Source organism: Carassius carassius, chromosome 9 (genome assembly GCF_963082965.1).
Source record: "Carassius carassius chromosome 9, fCarCar2.1, whole genome shotgun sequence".
NCBI lineage: Eukaryota > Metazoa > Chordata > Actinopteri > Cypriniformes > Cyprinidae > Carassius > Carassius carassius.
Window position 1 is genome coordinate 16,723,087 of NC_081763.1, and position 23,544 is coordinate 16,746,630.

Genomic DNA, 23,544 nt, shown 5'->3' on the forward strand with positions numbered 1-23,544 from the left:
CACACTGGCACCAGTGTCCAAAAGCAGTGGGATACACACATGATTTAGGCGCACTGAACATGCTTTAAATGAGACTGGCCCAGAGTACACATTGTGAATGATAGTGGGTGTTTGGTTTGACACAGCTGGAGCAGAGTGGCAGACTGAAGCAAAATGATTGCGTTTACCACAGTTGCGGCATATTTGGCCATGGGCTGGGCAGTTCTGTACTCTAGACAGATGAGATGAAGATCCACAGTTATCACAGGGCCTTGATGCTTGTACTTGTGGGCGTGGCCGAGACCGCTGCTGGCGCCTCAGTAGCATAACTGCAGAGGAGTCTGTTGCCGCCAATGTGTCGTTCTGGCCGGGTTGTAACGTTGATGATGACATGGGGGAGGGGCCAAGTACTCCGCGATTGTGTGCTGTTTGGTCAGAGCCGACGCACATGCAGCTGCACTCTCTATTCTTACTGCAATCGTGATTGCCTGAGACAGTGATAAATCGTCCGGTTCTAACAGCAGAGATTCACGCACTTTTGCATCATGGGTATGTTCAAATTGACTGGTCGCGAATCATTTCATCCTGCAACGCGCCGAATTTGCATGTGCTGGCCAATCCCTGCAAGTTGGCTACATACTGTTGCACAGACTCACCGGGAAGCTGGTGTCTTTGGTGGAACAGAAAATGTCGCAATAGAGCGCTCTGTGGGGCTGCAAAGTGTGCAGTCAGAAGTTCCACGGCTGTGTCATAATCGCTTGTGGTGCCCGACTCAAGAGCTCCCAGCACTCGCTGACACCCTCAGCACCCAATCAATGCAGTAACAGCGCTTTTTTGCGGGCTGCACTCACGTCAGTCAGCCCCACTGCCAAAATGAAAGTCTCAAAGGACTTTAACCAGCGAGACCAGGGGATCGGAGGCTCGCCGGGTAGAGCAAGGAAAGGAGCTGGAGGTGGTAGTGCGATATCAGCCATCCTTGTCGCCAAATGTTGCGTTTGATAAAGATCACACCGATACAGTGAGTAACATCAACTTATCGAATCTTTTACTTAACTTCTCTGTCTTCAGACCCCAGTAGATGAACACATACATTGGTCAGGCATGACAGAATCCTTTCAGCACAATCAAACTCGATGCATCACTGAACACTAACTCATTGCATTATCAAACAACACTTGTGTGAGAACACAACACATGCCTTCCTAAAACTCCTCGTTTAAACATGCCCCCACGTGTCTACGTCACTGTGTGGTAAGATTTGCATAACGCTAACCAAATGTTCAGGCAAAGAAAGAAGGTGTAACTTTAATTTTCGCTGTAGTATTTTTACGGCCGCCTCCATGTCGTGGAGATGCTGTGTGTTTCGTTTAGCCTTCCAAAAGAGGACACAAGTAAAAATCAGTGGTTAAGTTGTATTTACAACACTTTTCCAGAACCGTTCAACCCAAATATTCAGATGTGTGCAGCGTATTTTATGGAGGACTGTTTCCTGATCCTGGAAAAGTAGCCTACAATGCCGTCTACACACAAAGACTGTTTCTATAAAGTGGGGAAGTTACAACTTTGCAAGGACAGTCTGGCGCTTCTGATTAACAGTCTGTTAGTATGTTTTCATATTTAAAGAATTTGCCACTAACTAATCAAACGCAAGTTTTTAACAGTGTAGAGTAAGTAATTATTTGTTTGTCAGTCCTCCGATCACAAATGCAGACATGGTTTTATGTTTATGCAACATAAAGCAAAAGACGCTATAAGTCATTATAATCAGTAATTATGTCCCCACTGGATGCAACAAATGCCTAGTTTGTAATGGGTTTTATCGGTTTTATGTCGTCGCGCCAGGACAAGGCATCATGGTATGGTGAGGGGCGTAACATTTCCATCACACGCTTGAGGTATTCAGCCAATTACAATGCACTGGATAGCTGGCCAATCAGAGCATACCTTGATTTTCAGAGCGATGAGCTTTGTAAAAATCAATGTGTTTAAGAAATGCAGAAAATAGAGGAGAAACAATTATGTACTGTATGTGGAAAATTTTTATGTAGAAATTGGCGCGTATCTTTGCAAATGTTCCTGCACTCTCATTTTTCCATAGTACCAATTTTCCTCCCTAAATGGCTGTTTTATTGTATTATAGCATTAGATTATTTTATTTTTTATATTTATTTTTTAGTTACCCACGACATGAATTTACATAGTATTTCCAAGTACAAATAAAAGCTTTTGGTACAAGATCTCTCCTCTACCATATATTGTAGAATAAATAATAATAATTATTTTTTTTTTCATTTGCTGTGCACTTGAACACTTTGCTAATGTGAATCAATCTTGCAATAATTGTGTCTTAAAGAACATGTAGCCCAGTTGCTTTTGGAATCTTCCATCAGGTCAGGCATGCATTTCTCTAGAATGAAGAAAGATCTCCTCAAGGGTTTTTTTTTTTTTTTTGTAATCAGCCAAAAGCTACAAAACCTATACTTTAACAATGTTCTGTTTTCAGCAAATCAGGTACAGCTACTTAACCTATTGATTTTGAATATGAATCATGTGGTGACAAGTAATTAATGTTTTATTATCAAACCTTTTATGTTACACAATAAACACTTTATAATGTTATTTTAGAAACCACTATTAATTTATTGTAGACTAAAGTCATTTTTTATGTTAACTGCATAATTGATATAGCTATGTTGCGAATGTGTATTCTAAATCTCATGTTCTCATATTAAGTAGAGTAATTTAACCTTATCTCACAGAAATAAAGTAGCCTGTATATTACAGTAACAGATGGTTTTTGGTCAGCTTTGATTAACCGAAAAATAAAGAGGGAGTCAGTTGTTAACTCAGTGACAGTTCTGAACCATTCACTGACTGAGAGAGTCTTACAGTATTTGAATTTTTTTGTACAAACCGATTGTGACTTGTGACTTTGTGACAGACCATTTAAAAAGGAATTTGTTCATAATGTTTGTTAGTGAATCATATGTTGCAGACAGAAATCTAAAACCAACACTCAATCTCATGGCAATTTGTAACTATTACATTTTGTATAATTATTGGGTAATTTGTACAAATTTGTGCAATATTATTTGTACATCTTTCGTATAATCTGCTTGTACCCCAGTTACTGTTATATTTAGTGGTGAACTTTTATGTTAAGGTTTTTGTGTTGTTGTTTTTATTGTTGTTTTTCTGAATTGTATGTTTTTATATGATTCACATGTACAAATTTATACAAAATCATCAGTTCGCCTCCTCAGCGAAAACCTGGTATGCATTGCACCTGCTGCCTTCTTATACTCACGCAGTGATCAGCGGTAGCTGGATGCAATAATTGCATGCCAATGTGCATTGGCTCGTTTGGTTTACACTCGAAGTAGATTGGTCTATCTAAGCATTATCCCATATTCGTCGGTCACCGACGTGGCGTCTCCAGGGAAGGAGGGTTACCATACGTAACGAGACGTTTCTTAACTATGTATCATAGGGTATGCATGCATGAACAATCCCTTGAAATGGCATATTCACACTGAACAGAAGTAATGAAATGTAAAGATTGGTATAGATGATGTCATAATGTCCCCATAAATGACTCAGCATTGTAGATGAGTATAGTAAACAAAAGTTTCAAAAAAATGGTGTAAGTTTCAGAGGAGGCTCTATTGTGTTTTAGAAAGCATCTGCAGTTCAGTTAATATCCTCCAGACTTGCACAACTATAAAACTGACACAGATAAAATATATGCAGGTTTTCAGATGGGCCATTCTGAAGCTGAGCTATGTGGGAGAGATACAGCCCCATTCTTTGTGACTGCTTGTATAAATCTCCTGTATCCATTAAGAAGTGGTAAGTGATGCGGTGCAAAACACGTCACCTCCCCCCAAGCCACCCCCAACCCCCACCCTCACCCCGTGTCCAACCACACTGTACCTTACCGCGGAACAAATCCTATCCATTTAAATGACATTAAAAACTCAATGCAAGGTGAACAGCAGATGCATATTTTTTATGTAATTTGTATTCCCTTTAAGTCAATCAATTAAACGAATATTGACAAAGAAGGGCAGTGGCCTTTCCGTACTTTTGTAGCAGTTACATTTTTAGCAGTCAATTATTGTTGGAAAAAGAAAATAGAGAGAGAGAGAGAAAGCAAGTTTCCATTCTAAGGCCTATTCCTATCCTACAGATGGAGTTGTTAGATTTGACCATCTATCAAGCTCTGGTAAGACCTTTGATTATTCTCTGTCTGGAGCATATGTCAGGATCTGAGAGACCATGATGATGGAGAGAACAGTATGTCTTATTTCAAATCTTGTATAGATAAAATGTACATGGGTGTTTCTTCAACTGTACGTGCCCCATGGATATTTATAGAAGTATATTTAATCTTTCTGCTAACAGTGTACAACATTTCAATTTTATTATTTTTTTTATTTTTCACTGGCACTGTTGTCTCCTTGGTAAGCAAATACACAACAAAAAAACTAATTTATTTTATATTTATAACATTTTATTATTAATTTTGCTATTATTTATTGTAAAAATGTTCTGGTGATATTTTTTAAAAACTTAAATCTTAAATCAGTGTAACACAGTAAATGTTAAAATTAAATTAAATTGTTTTTTTGTTACTTGTATCTGTCTTTTTATTTGTCTTTTTAATGTTTCAAGACATTTTGGTATGACTTTTTAAAGAAAACATGTTGAAAACAAACACATAAATTGCCCAAAGAAACATATTTGAGTCCTAAGAATGGGTGTTAATCTGAATACAGCACATCCTGCTTAAAGGAATAGATTTCATATGATATTAAAGGGATAGTTCACCCAAAAATGAAAATTATGTCATTAATTACTCACCCTGATGTCGTTCATCTTTGAACAAAGTTTAAGGTATTTTAGATTCAGTTCATTGAAAGTGTGTGTACGGTATACTGTCCATGTCCAGAAAGGTAATAAAAACATCTTCAAAGTAGTCCATGTGACATCAGAGGGTCAGTTAAATTTTTTTGAAGCATTGAATAAACATTTTGGTCCAAAAATAGCAAAAACTATGACTTTATTCAGCATTGTCTTCTCTTCTGGGTCTGTTGTGAGAGAGTTCAAAACACTGCAGTTTAGTGATATCCGGTTCGCGAACGATTCGATGTAACCGGATATTTTTGAACCAGTTCACCAAATAGAACTGAAACGTTTAAAACGGTTTGCGTCTCCAATACGCATTTATCCACAAATAACTTTAGCTGTTAACTTTTTTAATGTGGCTGAGACTCCCTCTGAGTTAAAACAAACCAATATCCCGGAGTAATTCATTTACTCAAACAGTACACTGACTGAACTGCTGTGAAGAGAGAACTGAAGATGAACACTGAGCCGAGCCAGATAACGCACAAAAGATTGACTCGTTCTTGAGTCAAGAACCGGTTGCTTTGGTTTTCGGATTACCAGTAGTGATGGGAAGTACTTTTCCGCGAACCGGTTCTTCTGGACAGTTCGATTCAATAAACCGGTTGAAGAAAACGGTTCACCTGTTCTTTTGCGCTCGAAGTAATGATGTCATTAGCGATGATTGCCCTTGATTCAAGCCTTCAGTTTACCTGCGCTCATTACATTAGCACAGCATCAGTTCAGAATCAATCACCAACAGAACAATTTCAGTTCAGATGCAACCAGTTCAGTTCAGACGCTCTGTGTGTCAGTCTGCTTCACACTGAATCACACATGCGCAGTATCATCAGCTCCTCGGTTCTCAAATCAGATGCGTCCGACAGAAACAGTTTTTGACTCGAGAACGAGTCAATCGTTCGTTCGTTATCTGGCTCGGCTCGGTGTTCATCCTCAGTTCTTTCTTCACAGCAGTTCAGTCAGTGTACAGTTTGAGTAAATGAATTACTCTGGGATATTGGTTTGTTTTAACTCAGAGGGAGTGTCAGCCACATTAAAAAGAGTTAACAGCTTAACTCATTTGTGGATTAATGCATATTGGAGACGCAAACTGTTTCAAACGATTCAGTTCGATTTGGTGAACTGGTTCAAGAAGATCCGGTTATATCGAGTGATTCGTTCCAAACCAGATATCACTAAACTGCAGTGTTTTTAAATCTCACAACAGATCTGGAAGAGAAGACAATGCTGAATGAAGTCAGTTTTTGCTATTTTTGGACCAAAATGTATTTTCGATGCTTCAAAATATTCTAACTGACCCTCTGATGCACTACTTTGAAGATGTTTTTATAACCTTTCTGGACATGGACAGTATACCGTACACACAGTTTCAATGGAGGAACAGAAAGCTCTCGGACTAAATCTAAAATATCTTAAACTGTGTTCTGAAGATTAACGGAGGTCTTACGGGTTTGGAACGACATGAGGGTGAGTCATTAATGACATTTTCATTTTTCGATGAACTAACCATTTAAAGACTATAATAATAATAATAATAATTTAAGAATACGTCACATTCGTTTTTTTGATTTTAGAACACCTGTAGTCATTATGAACTTTCATGATAAACTGCTCCGAGTGTGTGTTCACGGTGTGTGTTCCCTACTCACTGCTGTGTGTGTGTGCACTTGGATGGGTTAAATGCAGAGCACCAATTCTGAGTATGGGTTACCATACTTGGCAAATGTCACGACTTTCACTTTCACTTTCATTTGAAAGAATTCACAACATTTCTTTGATATGTCTCTGGAACAACAAGAAGGTAAATAAGGACACATTTTATATTTTTTAAGGGAAAGCTCACTTGGTTGCATTACCATCCTGCACTTAGAAAATATTTGATTTATTCAAACTGGTAATGATTCATGCCATGTCATTGGAAATTAATGTCATTACACCACAGCTAGTATCCCTGGTTTCATGTGCAGCATGCTGCTTATTTTACACTTATTTTCAACCTCCATTTCGCCCCCTGTGGAACATAATTTATTATAATTTAAGGGTCTTAGTTACTGTTATTTGAGCAACATAACAAGATTCCTCTCATCTATAAATGAGAATAAAGCTGGATCTCAGGCCAGTCATACCTTCAGAAGTAGTCTTATCATGGTGACAGGGATGCCAGTCGCTTCTGTCCGACTAATGAAAAATTACACAAATGAACCGTCCAGTGCCCATCTTGAAACGTCCAAACTGGTGCACCTCATAAACTCATTCAGCTGCATTTCATTACCTACAATGACTAACCATTATGTAAATGGAAAATATACAGTATGCTCTGAAAACAATTGCTGTCAGCTTGTATGTGGATAAAAGGAATCAAATTTTAGACCATTTGGTTTCATCCTCGTGGTACAAATGAGTTTCTTTGTTTTCGCATAATTTACAGAACTGAAAGTTATAATACTGTAAGCGATGCCATGAGGTGAGAGACAACCTGCTCATGCACTTTAATTAGTGATGGCTTCTCCTTGATTTATCTCCAAACCGTGATGATTTTCTCCTCTCTCTGCACCTCAAATGCCAGCTCATTGTGTTTCAGCTCCAGGGCTGAAATTGAGCTTGTAGTATATGACCCTTCCTTTGAAACTTAATGAAAGCAGCTTTGTATTGTTTGCTTTGAAAAACTGAATGTTAAAGGAAGCTCTTTTCCATCATTGAACCATCCCCTCTCAATGGCAGAGCAATGTAGTGTTAATTCAGATCACTCTGTGGTCTGCTGTGAATCCCTTGTGCCATATGGAGATAGATGGATTGCTTTTCACTTTAGGTACCGATAATCTATGTCCAATAATACAAGGGTCATCCAAAGGTCAGCGGTCTAGCTGTAATATGTAATAATATGTAAAATAATCTGAAAAAGTTGATCTGAAGCATCACAGTGTACTTGAGGCAGATGGCAAGAAAAACCCTGCCAAAACAGAAAATGATGGATGAGGGATGAATAAGAAGATGGATGGATGTCAGCCGATTTTGCCAGATGTGTGTCACTATGAAGCACGCCTTCAATGGCCCAGCATTGAAAAGCACACTATAGATTCTTGCCTGTAGATTTCACCCACTAGAGGAAGCACTTTACTTAAGTATGTGCTTATGAACGCACTATGGACCAGCAGAGCGCATTTTCAAGACGTTATTTTTGTGTTGAATATGTATTGATTATAGAAAGCATTCATTAAGTGCTCTTAGTAAACATGCAGGGCTCTTTTTTGTATGGTAGCACAATGGGAATTCTAGAAGAGATTGCATTAGAAATCACAGCAGAAGCTTGACTCTGTACTGTTACTAATTCAGACTCACAGTTTGACCACACAATATGTTTCACCATCTGTAAAGACTTTCAAGGAGAACTTCTCAAATGTTGGAGAAGCACATTCTCTAGGTATGCAGAAGTGTAGTGTATGTGTGTAATTTATTACTACATGTCTTAATATTATTTTTTTAATAAACAGTACAGGATAAGTATTGAATGACTCAAAAGTTATTACAAACATTATTTTTGATCAACTGGCAATTTCAATGTACTATTATAATTCCTTCAAAGTTCTAAAGCAAGTCAAGTATGTATATTTGGACGCAGTGACTGTCTGTAGTAGTTGCAATAGGGGAAAAATAGGCTTGCATATGTTTTGATAATGTATGAAGATGGGAAAATGAAACACAAATGAATGGAAGTGCACTCACTGTCTGTCTAATTTCACACAGTTACATGAGTGTTAAAAAGCATTGCATTTGCATAAGCTTCATCTGCTAGCTTTCACACTGCAAAATCAATCCTTTTTAATTTGACTGTCGGTTTGATCTGGGCTTGTGCTGGAGGCAAGTTCTAAACCATGCAAACACTTGAAACAGCAAGCAGTTTTATGGCTTCTAGTAAATACTGCTTAATTCAATAGCTTGAATAGCATAAATCCTGAACTCGCAGAAAAGATTCACAGAGAACGACATGCTGTTGAGCTCCAGATGTGAAGGGGTAAAAATAGCATTGCCTATAACAAATAGCAAATGCAGGATGTCTTCTTTTAGTCAGGTATGTGTGTACCTCTTCATTACAATATTAAATTCTTCATTGCAAGAACTTCAAAGGGTCGTAAAATAACCCTTGAATGTACGCAAGTCACAATAGGAGAAAATATCAAATAAAATAAAATGGCAGATATTCAAGATATGAAATAAGTTGAAAACGTAAGAGGCTTCTATTATTTATATAGAATGAAACATTGTTCGTGTTTTTTTCCCACAAAACTAAACACTTCATTTTTGTGTGGCGGTATAAAATGATTTAGTGTGTTTCCAAAGAATAAAGAACAGTTGTGCTTAGTTTCCTATATCTAGTCTAAAAACAAACTTGAAAAAAATTAAAGATGACAATTTTTTACCTCTTTTATCAAATGAAAAAGACAGGATTATAGTGCATACATAGATAAATATACAATTTAGTACATTCATTCATAGATATAACTCCGTTCATTGTACTGTATGTATATTAATAACATGTTCACAAAAATAAATAAAAAATGATTTGGGGCCAGGGTTTATAATCTTGTCACTGACTGTTGCTAATCAAGCCAGTAATGCATGACAAAAGACAGATATAGGCAAAATCCAAGTGGCTGTAACCTCGTATACCTAGTGGATGTTGCAACTGAAATGTGCTGTTTTTCTCCTGTGTTCAGCTGCAGCTGTATTGAAGACCAGATTTAAATGTACTCTACTCTGCTGTTTGTGACATGAAGGCATATTCAAGCAGATCTCACCAAGGGAGGAGGGCATTTCACGTACTGCGTAAGACCAGTAAATTCTCAGGAGCATGTCTAGCTGTCAGGGCGAAGGACAGACAGATGCTTTGATATGGTTTTAGCAGCGTGCACCACTCAGTCTTCATGGCAGTGTAAGTCGTTTGGTTTTCCCACCTGCCTGTATAGGAAGAAATAAAAACATTCCTTTTCCACATGATTTTATTTACAATAACTTATTTTTATGTCCGCTAAGGCTCCTGCACACCTCATTCAGTACTGCTTCTCATGTCCATTTTCACCATTATAATACGTATTAAAAAGGGAATTTAACATTTCAAGCCCTCGCAACCCAGTTCTTCAGTATTCAGAATCCTCCGGTCCGAGCAAGGCCACCATTGCAGTACCAAGTACACGTCCTCTCAGCACTGCTCTTCTCCCAGAGACTCTGTGTTGTCGCTCTGATCCATCGGAGCCGGCGGGGAGCGCATTTTCCCATGAATGCTCCCATGGCTGCTTCCGTGACTTGGGTAAACATCTACAGAGCTGGAAATGGACTGGACGGACCTGTCACGGAAGTAATGGAAGGCCTCTGGGTCCAGAAAGGTTTGCTCCTCACGCAGGCCTTGTTCAAATAGCTTCCGTTTGTGCCGGAACTCGATCACCGTTTTTGTGTAGGAGTTGAGAGTGGTTACAGAAGCGGCCATGCAACAGGTAAATGAGCCCCAGGCCATACTGTGGAACATACACATGAAAAAATGTTAATGAGATTTTACTATCTGTTTATTTCTTACCATAGAAATTACCATAGCACATTGTCAAATAATGTAAATACACACACACATGTGTTCAGTCTGGACTCTGACTAGATCATGCAAGGACATTCACTTATTGACTTCGGCATTGGTGGGAATGCCCACAAAAACGTCCTATCTGTTTCTGCCGTGGGGGAAAACAAACCATTCAAATTAACGCGCAGAGACCTTGTTATGTGCTTTATCTTTACTATTTGTGAAGATTTCGATTGATTTGTGCTTTGTGTATTGCCGAAAATTTGCTGTGTGGCGTTCTGAACCTCTAATAAGCAAAAAAAAAAACTGATCTGAAGATGTATGACTGATAAACAGACGGACTGAGCAGTCAGCACAGATAGGCTACACTTCTCTGCAGTGATCTGTCTTTAGTCCTGTGCCCCAGCACAGCTTACAGTAACACTCCTTCGCATCACAATCAAATAAATCTCACTCCCTGATATTTTGTGATTTCATAATCTATTAAAACATTTATTTCGTATTATTATACACAATCCCTTATGAAAATTAGCAATGGTATTACTATAGTAAATGTAAAGTAGGCTTTTTTGGGGGGTGTTTTTATTACCAATATCCTATAACCACAGTTTTACTACAAATACCATGGTTTAACTATGGTTAGTGTAGCAAAACGTTGTTTTTAAACATAGTAACCAATAGTAGTTTAACTAGTAACCAACAACCATGTTTTTTCGTATTTTATATTCATATCTTCATGTTATATATTTATTAAAACAAAATGTCAAATGTTTACTTTTCACAGGCCGTCTTGTTCTCGTATAGGCTTGTAGTAAGCGGGCTCTTGCTCCATTAGGTAACAGAAAATGTCTGGAAACGACACTTTTGTCCATTCCGTTGGGTCGTTTGTCCAGTCACAGATACCGCACGGACAGTCCGACCTAATACGGCTCAGTTTTTATTCGTATGTTGCTCTGTCAAGGGGCAGAAATGATTTTATGTAGGCCATTCTGAGTCTACACCATGCTTTTCCAATAAGGGGGAAAAGACTGTTTTCCCCCACGCCGACTCCGCCCACACAGCTATGACGCGACACCGAACAAGTCAATGTGCTTAGCTTTGCTGTGTGCTTTGGGTCATTGTCATTTTGGAAGGTAAACCTTTTCCCATTGACAACTTTCTGGCGAACGTGTGACATACAACAATAATCCGACAGAGAACCTACTAAAACCAACACCAGATAAAGGGTGAACACTCAGAGCAAAGTAGCAACAGGTGTCAAAGCAAATCAGCGCGAGCGCTAATAGTAATGACCACCAGGTGAATAATGAGGTGTGTGTGTGTGGGTGTGTGTGCGTGTATGAGGTGTGTGAAACGAGGCATGAGCTTGCGAGACGTCTCCTGAATAGGGAGATTGCGGGTGGACAACCACACCCTCTGACCGCAAATATATTGTCATGGTGTCACAAAGATAAATGAAGGATCCAAAAGCAGAGATGAAAAATAAACAGTCTTTAATGGAATAATCTTAACAAAGGCAGTCTGTAGTATAAGCACACAGAACTGGATCTTGAAATAATGAGCAGACTCCCGTCTGAGGATTAACAAAGCAAGGCTTCCTTGAAGCAGGCAGTAGAAGCACAGGAGTTGAACTCAGTCAGGTGAGCACCGCAGGTTACTCACTCATCGGTACAGCAGGAAACAGAGAAAACAGGAAAACTCGACTGTTCCAGACAAACAAGACAGAATAAACGTGAGAACAATTCTTAATTCAAGCTAGCAGCAATACGAACGTGTGACATACAACAATAATCCGACAGAGAACCTACTAAAACCAACACCAGATAAAGGGTGAACACTCAGAGCAAAGTAGGAACAGGTGTCAAAGCAAATCAGCGCGAGCGCTAATAGTAATGACCACCAGGTGAATAATGAGGTGTGTGTGTGTGGGTGTGTGTGCGTGTATGTGTGTGTGCGCGAGTATGCGTGAGAGAGAACCTGACTCATGACAGTACCCCTCCCTCAACGAGCGTCACTAGACGCTCGAAGAAGGGGCCTGGCGGGACCGATAAAAGTCATCAATCAGCGAGCGGTCCAGGACGTCCCGGGCTGGAATCCACCGCCTCTCCTCCGGACCGTACCCCTCCCAATCCACCAGAAACTGGTGGCCACGCCCCCGAGGGCAAACATCGAGGAGCTTGCGGACTCTGTAAATAGAGTCCCCCTCATCAATAGGAGGAGGGGGAAGGACGGGACCAGCGGGAGCACGAATAACGGGCTTAATACAGGACACATGAAAGACCAGGTGAACACGACGCAACTGACCGGTCAATCTAAGCTTAACCGCGACTGGACTGATGACCTTAACGATAGAAAAAGGTCAGATGAAACGAGGCATGAGCTTGCGAGACGTCTCCTGAATAGGGAGATTGCGGGTGGACAACCACACCCTCTGACCGCAAATATATCTGGGAGATCTAATTCTGCGGTGATTAGCGGCCCTACGAGTTCGCTCCCTGGTCTGACATAAAGCAGCTCTCACCCTCCTCCAGGTACGCTTGCACCTCTGAATGAAAGCCTCGACAGACGGAACTGAAACCAGCGGCTCTTGTGCTGAAAAAACAGGCGGCTGGTAACCGAGACAACTCTCAAACGGGGATAACCCAGTGGCAGACGAAGGAAGAGAATTATGGGCATATTCAGCCCAGGGCAATTGCTCGCACCAAGACGCGAAATTCTGAGCGGTGAGACTACGCAACATGCGACCAAGAATCTGATTGGTCCTCTCGGCTTGCCCATTGGTCTGTGGGTGGAACCCTGATGACAGACTGGGGGAAGCCCCAATCTGATGACAGAATTCCCTCCAGAACTGAGAGGTGAATTGAGAACCTCTGTCAGACACAATGTCCAAGGGAAGACCATGGATCTTAAAAACGTATTCACCATAACCTACGCAGTCTCCTGAGCCGACGGTAATTTAGGAAGCGGAATGAAGCGCGCAGCTTTAGAGAAACGATCCTCTAACCCCGGGGTGGGCGACTAATTTAGAAGAGTGACCCCAGCGAAGCACCGTCGAACACGCAACTTTAGGGACATACAACGTTCCCTCCGGAGCGCGGGGTGGCCTCGAGATGTGCGAAAGTGCACGCTTTACCGCCTGTTCCACTCCCCAGACAGCTGTCCTGACCACACAGTGCCGAGGCAAAATCACCTCATCGGTCGAGGAGCCCTCTGAGGAGTCGAACTGCCGAGAAAGAGCGTCAGGTTTGAGATTCTTGGAGCCGGGTCTAAATGAAATAGAAAAATCAAAGCGATCAAAAAATAAAGCCCAGCGGGCCTGACGGGAGTTCAAACGTCTTGCAGAGCGAATGTATTCCAGATTGCAATGATCCGTCCAGACGATGAATGGAACACTCGCTCCCTCTAGCCAGTGTCGCCATTCACCGAGCGCCAGACGGATCGCCAAGAGCTCCCGGTTACCAACGTCGTAGTTGCGCTCCGCGGGCGACAGACGGTGGGAGTAAAAAGCGCACGGATGAACCTTGTCATCCTCCTATCCCAATGTCGGAGGCGTCGACCTCAACAATAAATTGACGTTCAGGATCAGGAGTGATCAGGATGGGTGCGGAGGTAAAAAGCCTCTTAAGGTGATCAAACGCATCCTGAGTAGCCTCTGACCAAGCAAATCAAATCTTGGACGAGGTGAGAGCGGTAAGAGGAGCGGCAACCTTACTAAAATTACGAATAAAGCGCCGGTAAAAATTTGCAAATCCCAGAAACCTCTGGAGCGCGAGTCGAGACTCAGGAACCGCCCAATCAAGAACTGCCCGTACCTTATCAGGGTCCATACTAATCCCCTCCGCAGACACGACCGAACCGAGAAACGTAACCGACTGCGCATGAAAGACGCACTTCTCAGCCTTAACATAAAGGCGATTCTCTAAAAGATGCTGCAAGACACGACGAACGTGTTGAACATGTACCTGGAGATATGGAGAGAAAATTAAAATGTCATCCAGGTACACAAACACGAAAACATTTATCATGTCTCTCAAGACATCGTTCACTAACGCTTGAAACACAGAGGGGGCGTTGACCAACCCGAACGGAAGGACCCGATATTCAAAGTGACCGACAGGGGTGTTGAACGCGGTCTTCCACTCGTCCCCCTCTTTGATGCGCACTAAATGGTAGGCGTTGCGCAGATCTAACTTAGTAAAGATCTTTGCGCCCTGTATGATCTCGAAAGCCGACGACATAAGGGGCAAGGGATAACGATTCTTGACCGTTATGTCGTTCAGCCCTCGATAATCGATACAAGGACGCAAAGACCCATCCTTCTTCTTGACAAAGAAGAACCCTGCGCCGGCGGGAGACGAAGAGGGAACAATGATTCCCGCATCAAGAGACTCCGTAAGATATTTCTCCAGAGCCTCTCGTTCGGGCGGCGCAAGGGAGTACAGTCTACCGCGCGGGGGCGTGGTGCCGGGAAGGAGATCGATCGCGCAATCGTACGGACGGTGAGGCGGTAGAGAAACCGCCCGGGAACAGCTGAAGACCGCCCGCAGATCATAGTACTCCTCCGGGACCCCAGACAAATCATCAGGTTCCTCCTGAAAAACAGAAAGAGAAGACACGGGAGTAACAGCAGAAACCAAACAATTAGAATGACAAGATAATTTCCATGAATGAATAGACCCCTTAACCCAATCTATCTGTGGATTATGAAGAATAAGCCAGGGATGTCCTAAAACAATGGGGGTGAAGGGAGATTGAAAAACATAAAAAGAAACAGTCTCCTGATGATTACCGGATACCGTCAAACTAACCGGACTGGTGACACGACGAACTGAGGTGAGCTCTCTACCATCCAGGGCAAAGACAGATGTTACATCAGTGAAATCGATCAGAGGAATCTTGTGTTCACGAGCCCACCTCTCATCTATAAAATTGCCCTCTGCCCCGGAGTCAATAAGCGCGAGTCCAGTAACAGAGTGACCAGCCCAACGAAGAATAGCAGAAACTGTGGTTCGAGACCTTGACCATGAGGAGATGACAGAAGCGCTCACCAGTACTCCTCCGTCTACTGGCGAGCCGTGGCTTTTAAACCGCAGGCGGAAGCAAAGTGGCCAGCCATACCACAGTAAAGGCACAAACGGTTCACTATACGGCGCTGACGCTCCTCCGGAGAAATGTGCATGCTCCCCAGCTGCATGGGCTCCGCGTCAGGCTGGTTTCGGACGGGAGTTGCAGCAGAAAAGGTCTCACCAGAAGTGGGGAAAGAGCGAACTCGCCGTCTTTGCTCAAAACATTTATCCAAACGGATGGCCTGGTCGATAAGCTGATCGAGGTCCGTAGGCGCCTCTCGCGCGTAAATCTCCTCCTTCAGGTCTAAATTCAGTCCCTCCAGGAAGCGAGCGATTAAAGCAGGTTCATTCCATTCACTAGTGGAGGCAAGGGTGCGAAACTCAATCGCAAAGTCAGCTACAGATCTTCTGCCCTGGCGAAGAACAGCAAGCAGACGAGAAGCCTCACTGCCGAAGACGGACCTGTCGAAGACCTTCAACATCTCCTCCTTAAAAAGACGGTACTTCTTGCAACATGCAGACTCAGCCTCCCAGACCGACGTTCCCCACTCGCGTGCTCGTCCCGTGAGGAGAGAGAGAACATAAGCAATGCGAGCCCGGTCCTCCGCGTACGTCTGGGGCTGAAGTGAGAAGACAACCTCACATTGAATGAGAAACGCTCTACATTCCATTGGCTCACCCGCATAACAGGACGGATTGTTGACCCGTGGTTCCGATGCCTGTTGACGACTCTGAGACGCGGCTGATTCCTCGCGAAGATGATGTAAATGAGCAGACAGATCGGAAACCTGGGCTGAAAGGCTCTTCATCGCCTCATGAGCGGCGACCAGCTGCTCCTCATGTCTGCTAAGCAAGCTCCCCTGTATCTAGACCGCTGTTCGGACCTCCTCTGCTGGATCCATGCTTTGGTCGGATTATTCTGTCACAATGATAAATGAAGGATCCAAAAGCAGAGATGAAAAATAAACAGTCTTTAATGGAATAATCTTAACAAAGGCAGTCTGTAGTATAAGCACACAGAACTGGATCTTGAAATAATGAGCAGACGCCCGTCTGAGGATTAACAAAGCAAGGCTTCCTTGAAGCAGGCAGTAGCAGCACAGGAGTTGAACTCAGTCAGGTGAGCACCGCAGGTTACTCACTCATCGGTACAGCAGGAAACAGAGACAACAGGAAAACTCGACTGTTCCAGACAAACAAGACAGAATAAACGTGAGAACAATTCTTAATTCAAGCTAGCAGCAATACGAACGTGTGACATACAACAATAATCCGACAGAGAAACTACTAAAACCAACACCAGATAAAGGGTGAACACTCAGAGCAAAGTAGGAACAGGTGTCAAAGCAAATCAGCGCGAGCGCTAATAGTAATGACCACCAGGTGAATAATGAGGTGTGTGTGTGTGGGTGTGTGTGCGTGTATGTGTGTGTGCACGAGTATGCGTGAGACAGAAGAGACAACCTGACTCATGACACATGGTACCAAAATTTTAGTAACCGGTACCGATAGCAGTGAAAATCCATGGTTCTCGGTACCAATTTCGGTACCAAAGCAAAACACAAAAATATTCTAATTAAAAAAAGAAAAAACACTTTTTATCACGAAAAATAAAACCAATGCCATTCTTTATACTTATTTACAATTATGTTTAAAGTTTTTCTACAAATAATATTATTAAGAAAAACAGTAAACATGTTTCACCCAAATTTTATTTGTCTTTTAATTAATGAATTGTAAAAAAATGTTTTTGATAAATAAATGGGATTTGCTATTAAAAATTAAACATGGAAGAAATATTGTGATTTATTTCTTTAAAAAATAAAGTTTTATTAATTTTTTCAACAGTAGTAGCAGTATCACATACATTCTACTAAAAAATAGTAATATTTCTAGCACAATGCCTTTATGTAAAAATGAACTTTTATTTTGACGGGCTACTTTTATTTTGACACTGGTTTTACTCAAATGAAACTGTAAAATGCTTGTGAAGTGACTCAGAACAGTTCTGATGTTCTTTATGTATTTATGTCCTCATTGAGACGGCATATGCTGAAATTACTGCAAATGTCACGCGCTTCAGCCTATGTAGTAAACAAACCCGCACGTATCTTCCGTTCATAAAACGGAGGTAAGGTGGAGGATAAACAGAGGTCTTACGGGTTTGGAACGACATGAAGGTGAGTTATTAATGACATAATTTTGATTATTGGGTGAACTAACCCTTTATGAAGGAGCAGAAACCCAGTCATACACTTCAGAAAGAACTCGAAAACAATTAATTATTTTAACAAATTTGTTAAAAAAACAATTTCATTACAGAATGAGACACTACTAATAAGGAAAATGAATACCTAATATGCATATAGTAATGCATAATATTACTTGATTGAGATTTTAGGTTTTTCTGAAATAACTATTTTCTTGCTATAAACTTTTTGCCATGTCCAATCATTATCCATGTTCTGAAAACAAGTTTTATCTTTATTTGCATTTATCTGGAGTATAAAAGTTGCATTACTCAATAAGTGTCTGGTTTATGGACTTCAAATAACCTTCAGTTTCCGATCAGTTTCCGATCAGTATTTGTACATGTGAGCTTGGGAAATTAAACCTTGAAGCTAAAACTTCAATTACTCTTTCATTTTCAGGATCTTACCATACAGCGAGATAGTAAAGATAAAACGGAAATAGAGGGGTAGGGGAAAAAACAAACAAGAAATTGGCCAGATGGCAAGAGGACAAATGAAGCAATTGTAGCCTAGACTAATGGATGCCAGGCAAACATCTGTGGTAATTCAGCCAATGTAAATACCACATTCATGCCTGTCAGAACCCCAATGCATGTCTCTTACATATAATTGCCAAAATAAAACAAATAATTTGCTGGGAGATCCAGAAGAGCCATTCCCTCTCTGGTCCAACAGACAGGCATGGTCCCAAAAAAATTAACTGTACAGTACAGCTGACACACAACATAAAACACCAATGATAAATATTTTATTTAAGACTTTTTACATTTTTATAAAGGCAGTAAAATCACTTCTAACTTTATATTTCAAATTTAGCAATCCAACTGTTTGGAATCCAATCCAGGTATTTGACCTGCAATATATTTCTTCTTTCTATCCTTATTCACAAGAATAAATTACATATTAAATATATTCAAATAGAAAACAGGTACAATTGTAATAATATTTCATATTATTACTGTTTTTACTGTATTTTGAACAAATAAATGCAGGCTTGGTGAGTGGACACTTCTTTCATATATATATTCTAAATTCTAAAAAATCCAAAATTTGCTATGCTATAATATATATATTTTTTGCCTCACAGTACAGACAGAAACTGAGGGAACCATTCTGAAGGTTATGTTATGTTGTCAGTTCTGTTGGAAAGAGAGCCCTTATATAAGAGAAAGTGAAACTGAAAAGAGAAGGGTCTGCAAGAGCCGCTTACCAGAAAGACCAGCCATAGTCCCATGTGTGAGGCCTCCAGTCCTCTGGTCCCAAACTGACTGTGATCTGGAAAACTTGTGTGTACATCATATGAGCCACCATTCCAAGAAGACCTGGTGAGGAATTCACACACGCAATTGGTAATTTCTTATACTGTTGTAGCTCATTGGATAGAAATTATTTTATCATTATTTACTCATCCTCATGTCGTTCCAAACCTGTATGACTTACTTTTTTTTACTGGGGAACACTGCACAGCAGTCAGCTTCTGAACTTCTGAGACTGACCAGTATGGAAAAGAACTATGAGAACATTTAAAAAAAAAATCCCCTTTTGTGTCCCACAGAAAAGCAGCATGGATTTGAAATGAGGGTGAGTAAATTAAGACCAGTTTATGGACGTGTTTGTATATTTATGGAACTGTGTACACAGTCATAAAGATGATATAAGCACTTACAATACAGATTTACAGATTTTCTCTCTGACAAACACTGTTATTAACTTTTGATCCTTTGGATTACAAGATAAAATCCCTGCATTATGTGCAGGTAGAACCTGTTCCCAATCACAAACAGTAGGATCAGTGTGTCTCGTGTATCTATGGTCAAGGGCTCAGAAACACCACTTCTGAGGGATGAATAATGTGTACTGACTGTAAATCCTCATTTGCTTTTTTATTGTTACTTTAAATACAACTTGTTACTCTACTGAAAAATATATCACTCTGTTAAATAATTATTATTCTTTTGCTTTTTAACACAATTTCCTCTATTTTTATTTTATTTTTTCAACTGGTTGTGCCTGATAGCCCAGATTTTACATCAAATTATTTGTTGACAGGAACAAAAATGCTTTTCAAATTAATTGAAATTCATCAGTATAACTTAGTTTTTAATGTAACATATTTCCTGGTGGCTTAAATAGTTTTTGTTCATGGTGTTTGAGGATTTAGGGTCTATCATACAGCTGTCCATTTTGGCATGTGCCTAATCTGTGATGGATAAATTTGCACAAAAATTTTGTAGTTTGAATAGACTGACAGCCTGTGATGTCTACAACTAAAGATATGGGAATATTTTTTTTCTTCTTTTGAAAATTTCAAAACCTATTTAATTTATCGTAACTTGTGTTTAACCTCTGTCAGCAATCCATGCGAAGACTTATCTCTGGATGGGTGATTTCTCTCTCTCGCTCTCTCTCTCTCTCGGCTGCAGTTGGAATTAAAAAGCATTAAGGCCCCAAATGAACAAGACTCTTGGGTATTCAGCAAATCAAATAATCAGAAATTCAAAAAGCAACAGCTGTTCTGGCTTTCTAAATGCTGAGGTTTACCCATGATGCACTAGACTGCAGAGGGAGAGAGAGATGTAGTCCAGGGAGACCTCTGTTTTCGCCACATCAATTCGTTCTCAGTCTGTCTCAAGTGTGAAATTAACGGATTCCACTGAATCTTAAAAAAACTGTTACATTAACAACAGAATTTTACATTTGTATATCAAGTGGCTTGTTTTAGGTTATTCTGCTCATAAAGTATTATTCTAGTTATAACAAAAAGTGTGAAATATTCACACACACACACACACACACACACACACACACACACACACACACATCAATTATATTGTCGCTGTTGGGCGGAAACTTCCTATGTCCAAATTTGGTAAATTTCATAGTTTTTCATAAATCAATGCTATTGGTCAGTCCCCACATGGGTATGTTAATTTTACAAATAATTAACCAATCTAAAGTCTTAAAAATAGGTTGAGAGCAAATCTTGTAACTCCATTGGACACTTCAACTGTCTGAGAAGTCTCGTAACTCCGCCTCTTCTTCACACAGCGGGAGCTTCGCAGCATAATCAAGACTGAGAGTTGCAACAAATCCTCGTCAAGCAACACATCCTCTGAGGTAAATGTCCTCAAAACAATGGTTATTCATGATTCAGTTATATGAATTATATAATAACAGTTTATTTATATTATATAAAACAGTTTATATATATTATATATAACAGTTTTATCTCAAAGTAATAGTAGTGCTGAGGTGTCATGTGTCATTTCTGATGATGCTAGATTTTTCTTTCAGCTAGGTCTAGCATTGGACGGTAGCTATCTTGTTGATTGAAATCTTCCATGGTTTTGTTTCCGATGGGGATAATGAATTTAATGCACAAAAATTGCATGCCATTGACTTAATTAGCCACTATGCATTGGTTTTGTCGTCATGTTTGGTGAGATAGCTAACATGATTTTCATGGGGCTTAAAAAAAAAATACTGACCCCCACTAGTTCTGGCGCTCATTTTAGGATTGGAACTTAGTGCAAAACAATCCTCTGCAATGCGGACTAAACCCTGTGCATTGCAGATAAAACAGATTACAATGTCAAGGCTTGCCGTCAAGTTCAACAAGTAGCACTTTAAGCAAGCTAACTGGCTTCTTGCGTCGTTATCATACATAAGCATGTTGTATAATTTAGGGAAACGATCATTTGACATTTATTATTTATTTATTTATTTTTTTTTTTGCAGCAACCATGTCTGTGTCCTTAGATGAACTCTGTCAGATGTGGCCTTTATTCAGACCACCTGAAGATCAAAGAGCTGAAATTCAAACACCTCCAAGACCTGAAGGAAGTCATCCCAAAGGACTTTCACAGCTTTTATTACAATTTACTTCACTAGCTTAATATGAGATGCAGTATTAACACAGTCAATATGATGGCAATGTTATCAGTGTTACACTATGATATCAGTTATTGATGTATTTCAAATATCTAGGCTTATTATGCATGTGCATTTTTTGTATTGCATCACTTATAGCTCTCAAGCCTTTACAGTAGAGTTTAGGAAGATGTATGTAACCACAGTCGTTAGCTTTTGTTAACTATTGAAGCCTTCTCTTTGGTGAACACTGCTTGCAGCAGCAACGTCTGTGTCCGTATCCTTCTTATCAATGAGAGCGTAAACTCATATCTCCCTGCTCCCAAGTCATAAAACTTGTATCTCCGATAAAACATGATTTTGGAGAAATGTGTTAATGTTGGTACACAACAGTATATGATAGCAATATAAGTTATAATATCAACTTTAACAATACAATGTTGAATATCTAAAAAAATACGCAGTTTTTTTAATTTCCTGAAAAATAATGGTTTTGGATATGCGAGGATTCTGCCCGACAGCGGCGTAAGGTAATATTATATGTAAAATCAATTAAGAAATCTCCCAGGACTATTACCGAATCACTAACTTGAAAATGTCCAATTCTGAAGTTCTGCAGGGATTTACAGATGATGCTGTATGAATTATACAACCCCAAAACTTTCTATTGTCACAATCATTTGTGACTGTGGTCAGACCGAACAGACGTCTTTGTATGGGGGATTAATGTAATGAAGTAATGCACAATTAGTTTCTCTAAGTGTGAGGTGGGGAGAAGGGTGAAGGCCTACCTGACAGCACAGTGAAGACTGCGGCGAAGGCGTTCAGTTTGAGTCCATCGATCACGCTACTGGAGTGAAAAAGCTCCAGACACATCAGACTGAAGCCAACGAGCAACAGCATGATGTATAGCACCTCAGACACAACTGACAGCCAAAGGACACCTGCAACACACACACACACACACTGGTGAGCAAAGTGCTCTGCTGTTGCCCCATAATTCTCTCTGTCGCTTTTATTCACACTGGCAGATTTGAGTGTGAAATTAACCACTCGTCCATTGCATTTAAAATGGACATGCAATGGACACATTTTTGCATAGTCGTTCTTCATTACACTGAGTTCAGTTGGCAAAAAGCAGATGCGTGTTTTGAGTACCGTAAGGTCACTAAGAGATACGAGAATCCATCTCTTATTACTGCTCCATAAACAAACAGATTACAAATCTAATTTAAATCTGGAAATAAAGGTTTAACATTATGCAAAATGTTAAACAGTGAAAGATTATGCACTATTTCTAGGCAACTAATCAAATAAGCTAATTTGTAAAATTGCTCATATAACTCTTTATACAGATGGTCAGATGTACAAGATGCTCTTTGGATCAGCTCAAATAATGCTGGAGAATATGATTGCCACGTTTTACACTAACCTGTGGAGTTCATGCAGCTTGAGTTCAATACTGTTTAAATGTTTGAGGTCAGTAAGATTTTTAAATGTTTTTGAAAGTAGTCTCTTATGCTCACCAAGGCTACATATATTTGATAAAAATAAAAAAAAACTGTAAGATTGTGAAATATTATTGCAATTCAAAATTTATTTTACAATATATTTTAATATATTTTACTGCAAAAAGCAAAATAAAAAAATAAAATAAATAAATACAAAAAAATTGAAGCATTTGGACTATGTAATGGTGTTGAATACTCAGAAAAGGAGTAAAGAAATGCATAAACATTCCTGAGTAATTACTAGAAGTTAACTTTCTCTTTGGCTGCAATTTAAAAAGCAATGCTGCCCTTGTGTTTTAAATCACCTGTTGGCAAACTTCACGTTTGATAAAAGTCCTGGCATGAAGACACCTACATGCCAATATTCAGTCATAGTCATAGTGCCACCAGGT

General features: G+C 40.0%; 1 protein-coding gene across 1 annotated transcript in view; it reads right to left on the reverse strand.

The window, feature by feature from the left end:
* Positions 1 to 9,057: 9,057 nt before the first annotated feature.
* LOC132149092 (germ cell-specific gene 1-like protein) overlaps positions 9,058 to 23,544 on the reverse strand; it is a 37,117-nt gene continuing 22,630 nt past the window's right edge. Inside the window, exons 3-5 of the mRNA XM_059558033.1 lie at positions 22,433 to 22,585; positions 18,982 to 19,093; positions 9,058 to 10,397 (exon numbers count right to left, since the gene is read on the reverse strand). Of these exons, the coding sequence (XP_059414016.1) occupies positions 10,085 to 10,397; positions 18,982 to 19,093; positions 22,433 to 22,585 (578 nt within the window). The 3' untranslated portion in view covers positions 9,058 to 10,084. The remainder of the gene's footprint in view (positions 10,398 to 18,981; positions 19,094 to 22,432; positions 22,586 to 23,544) is intronic.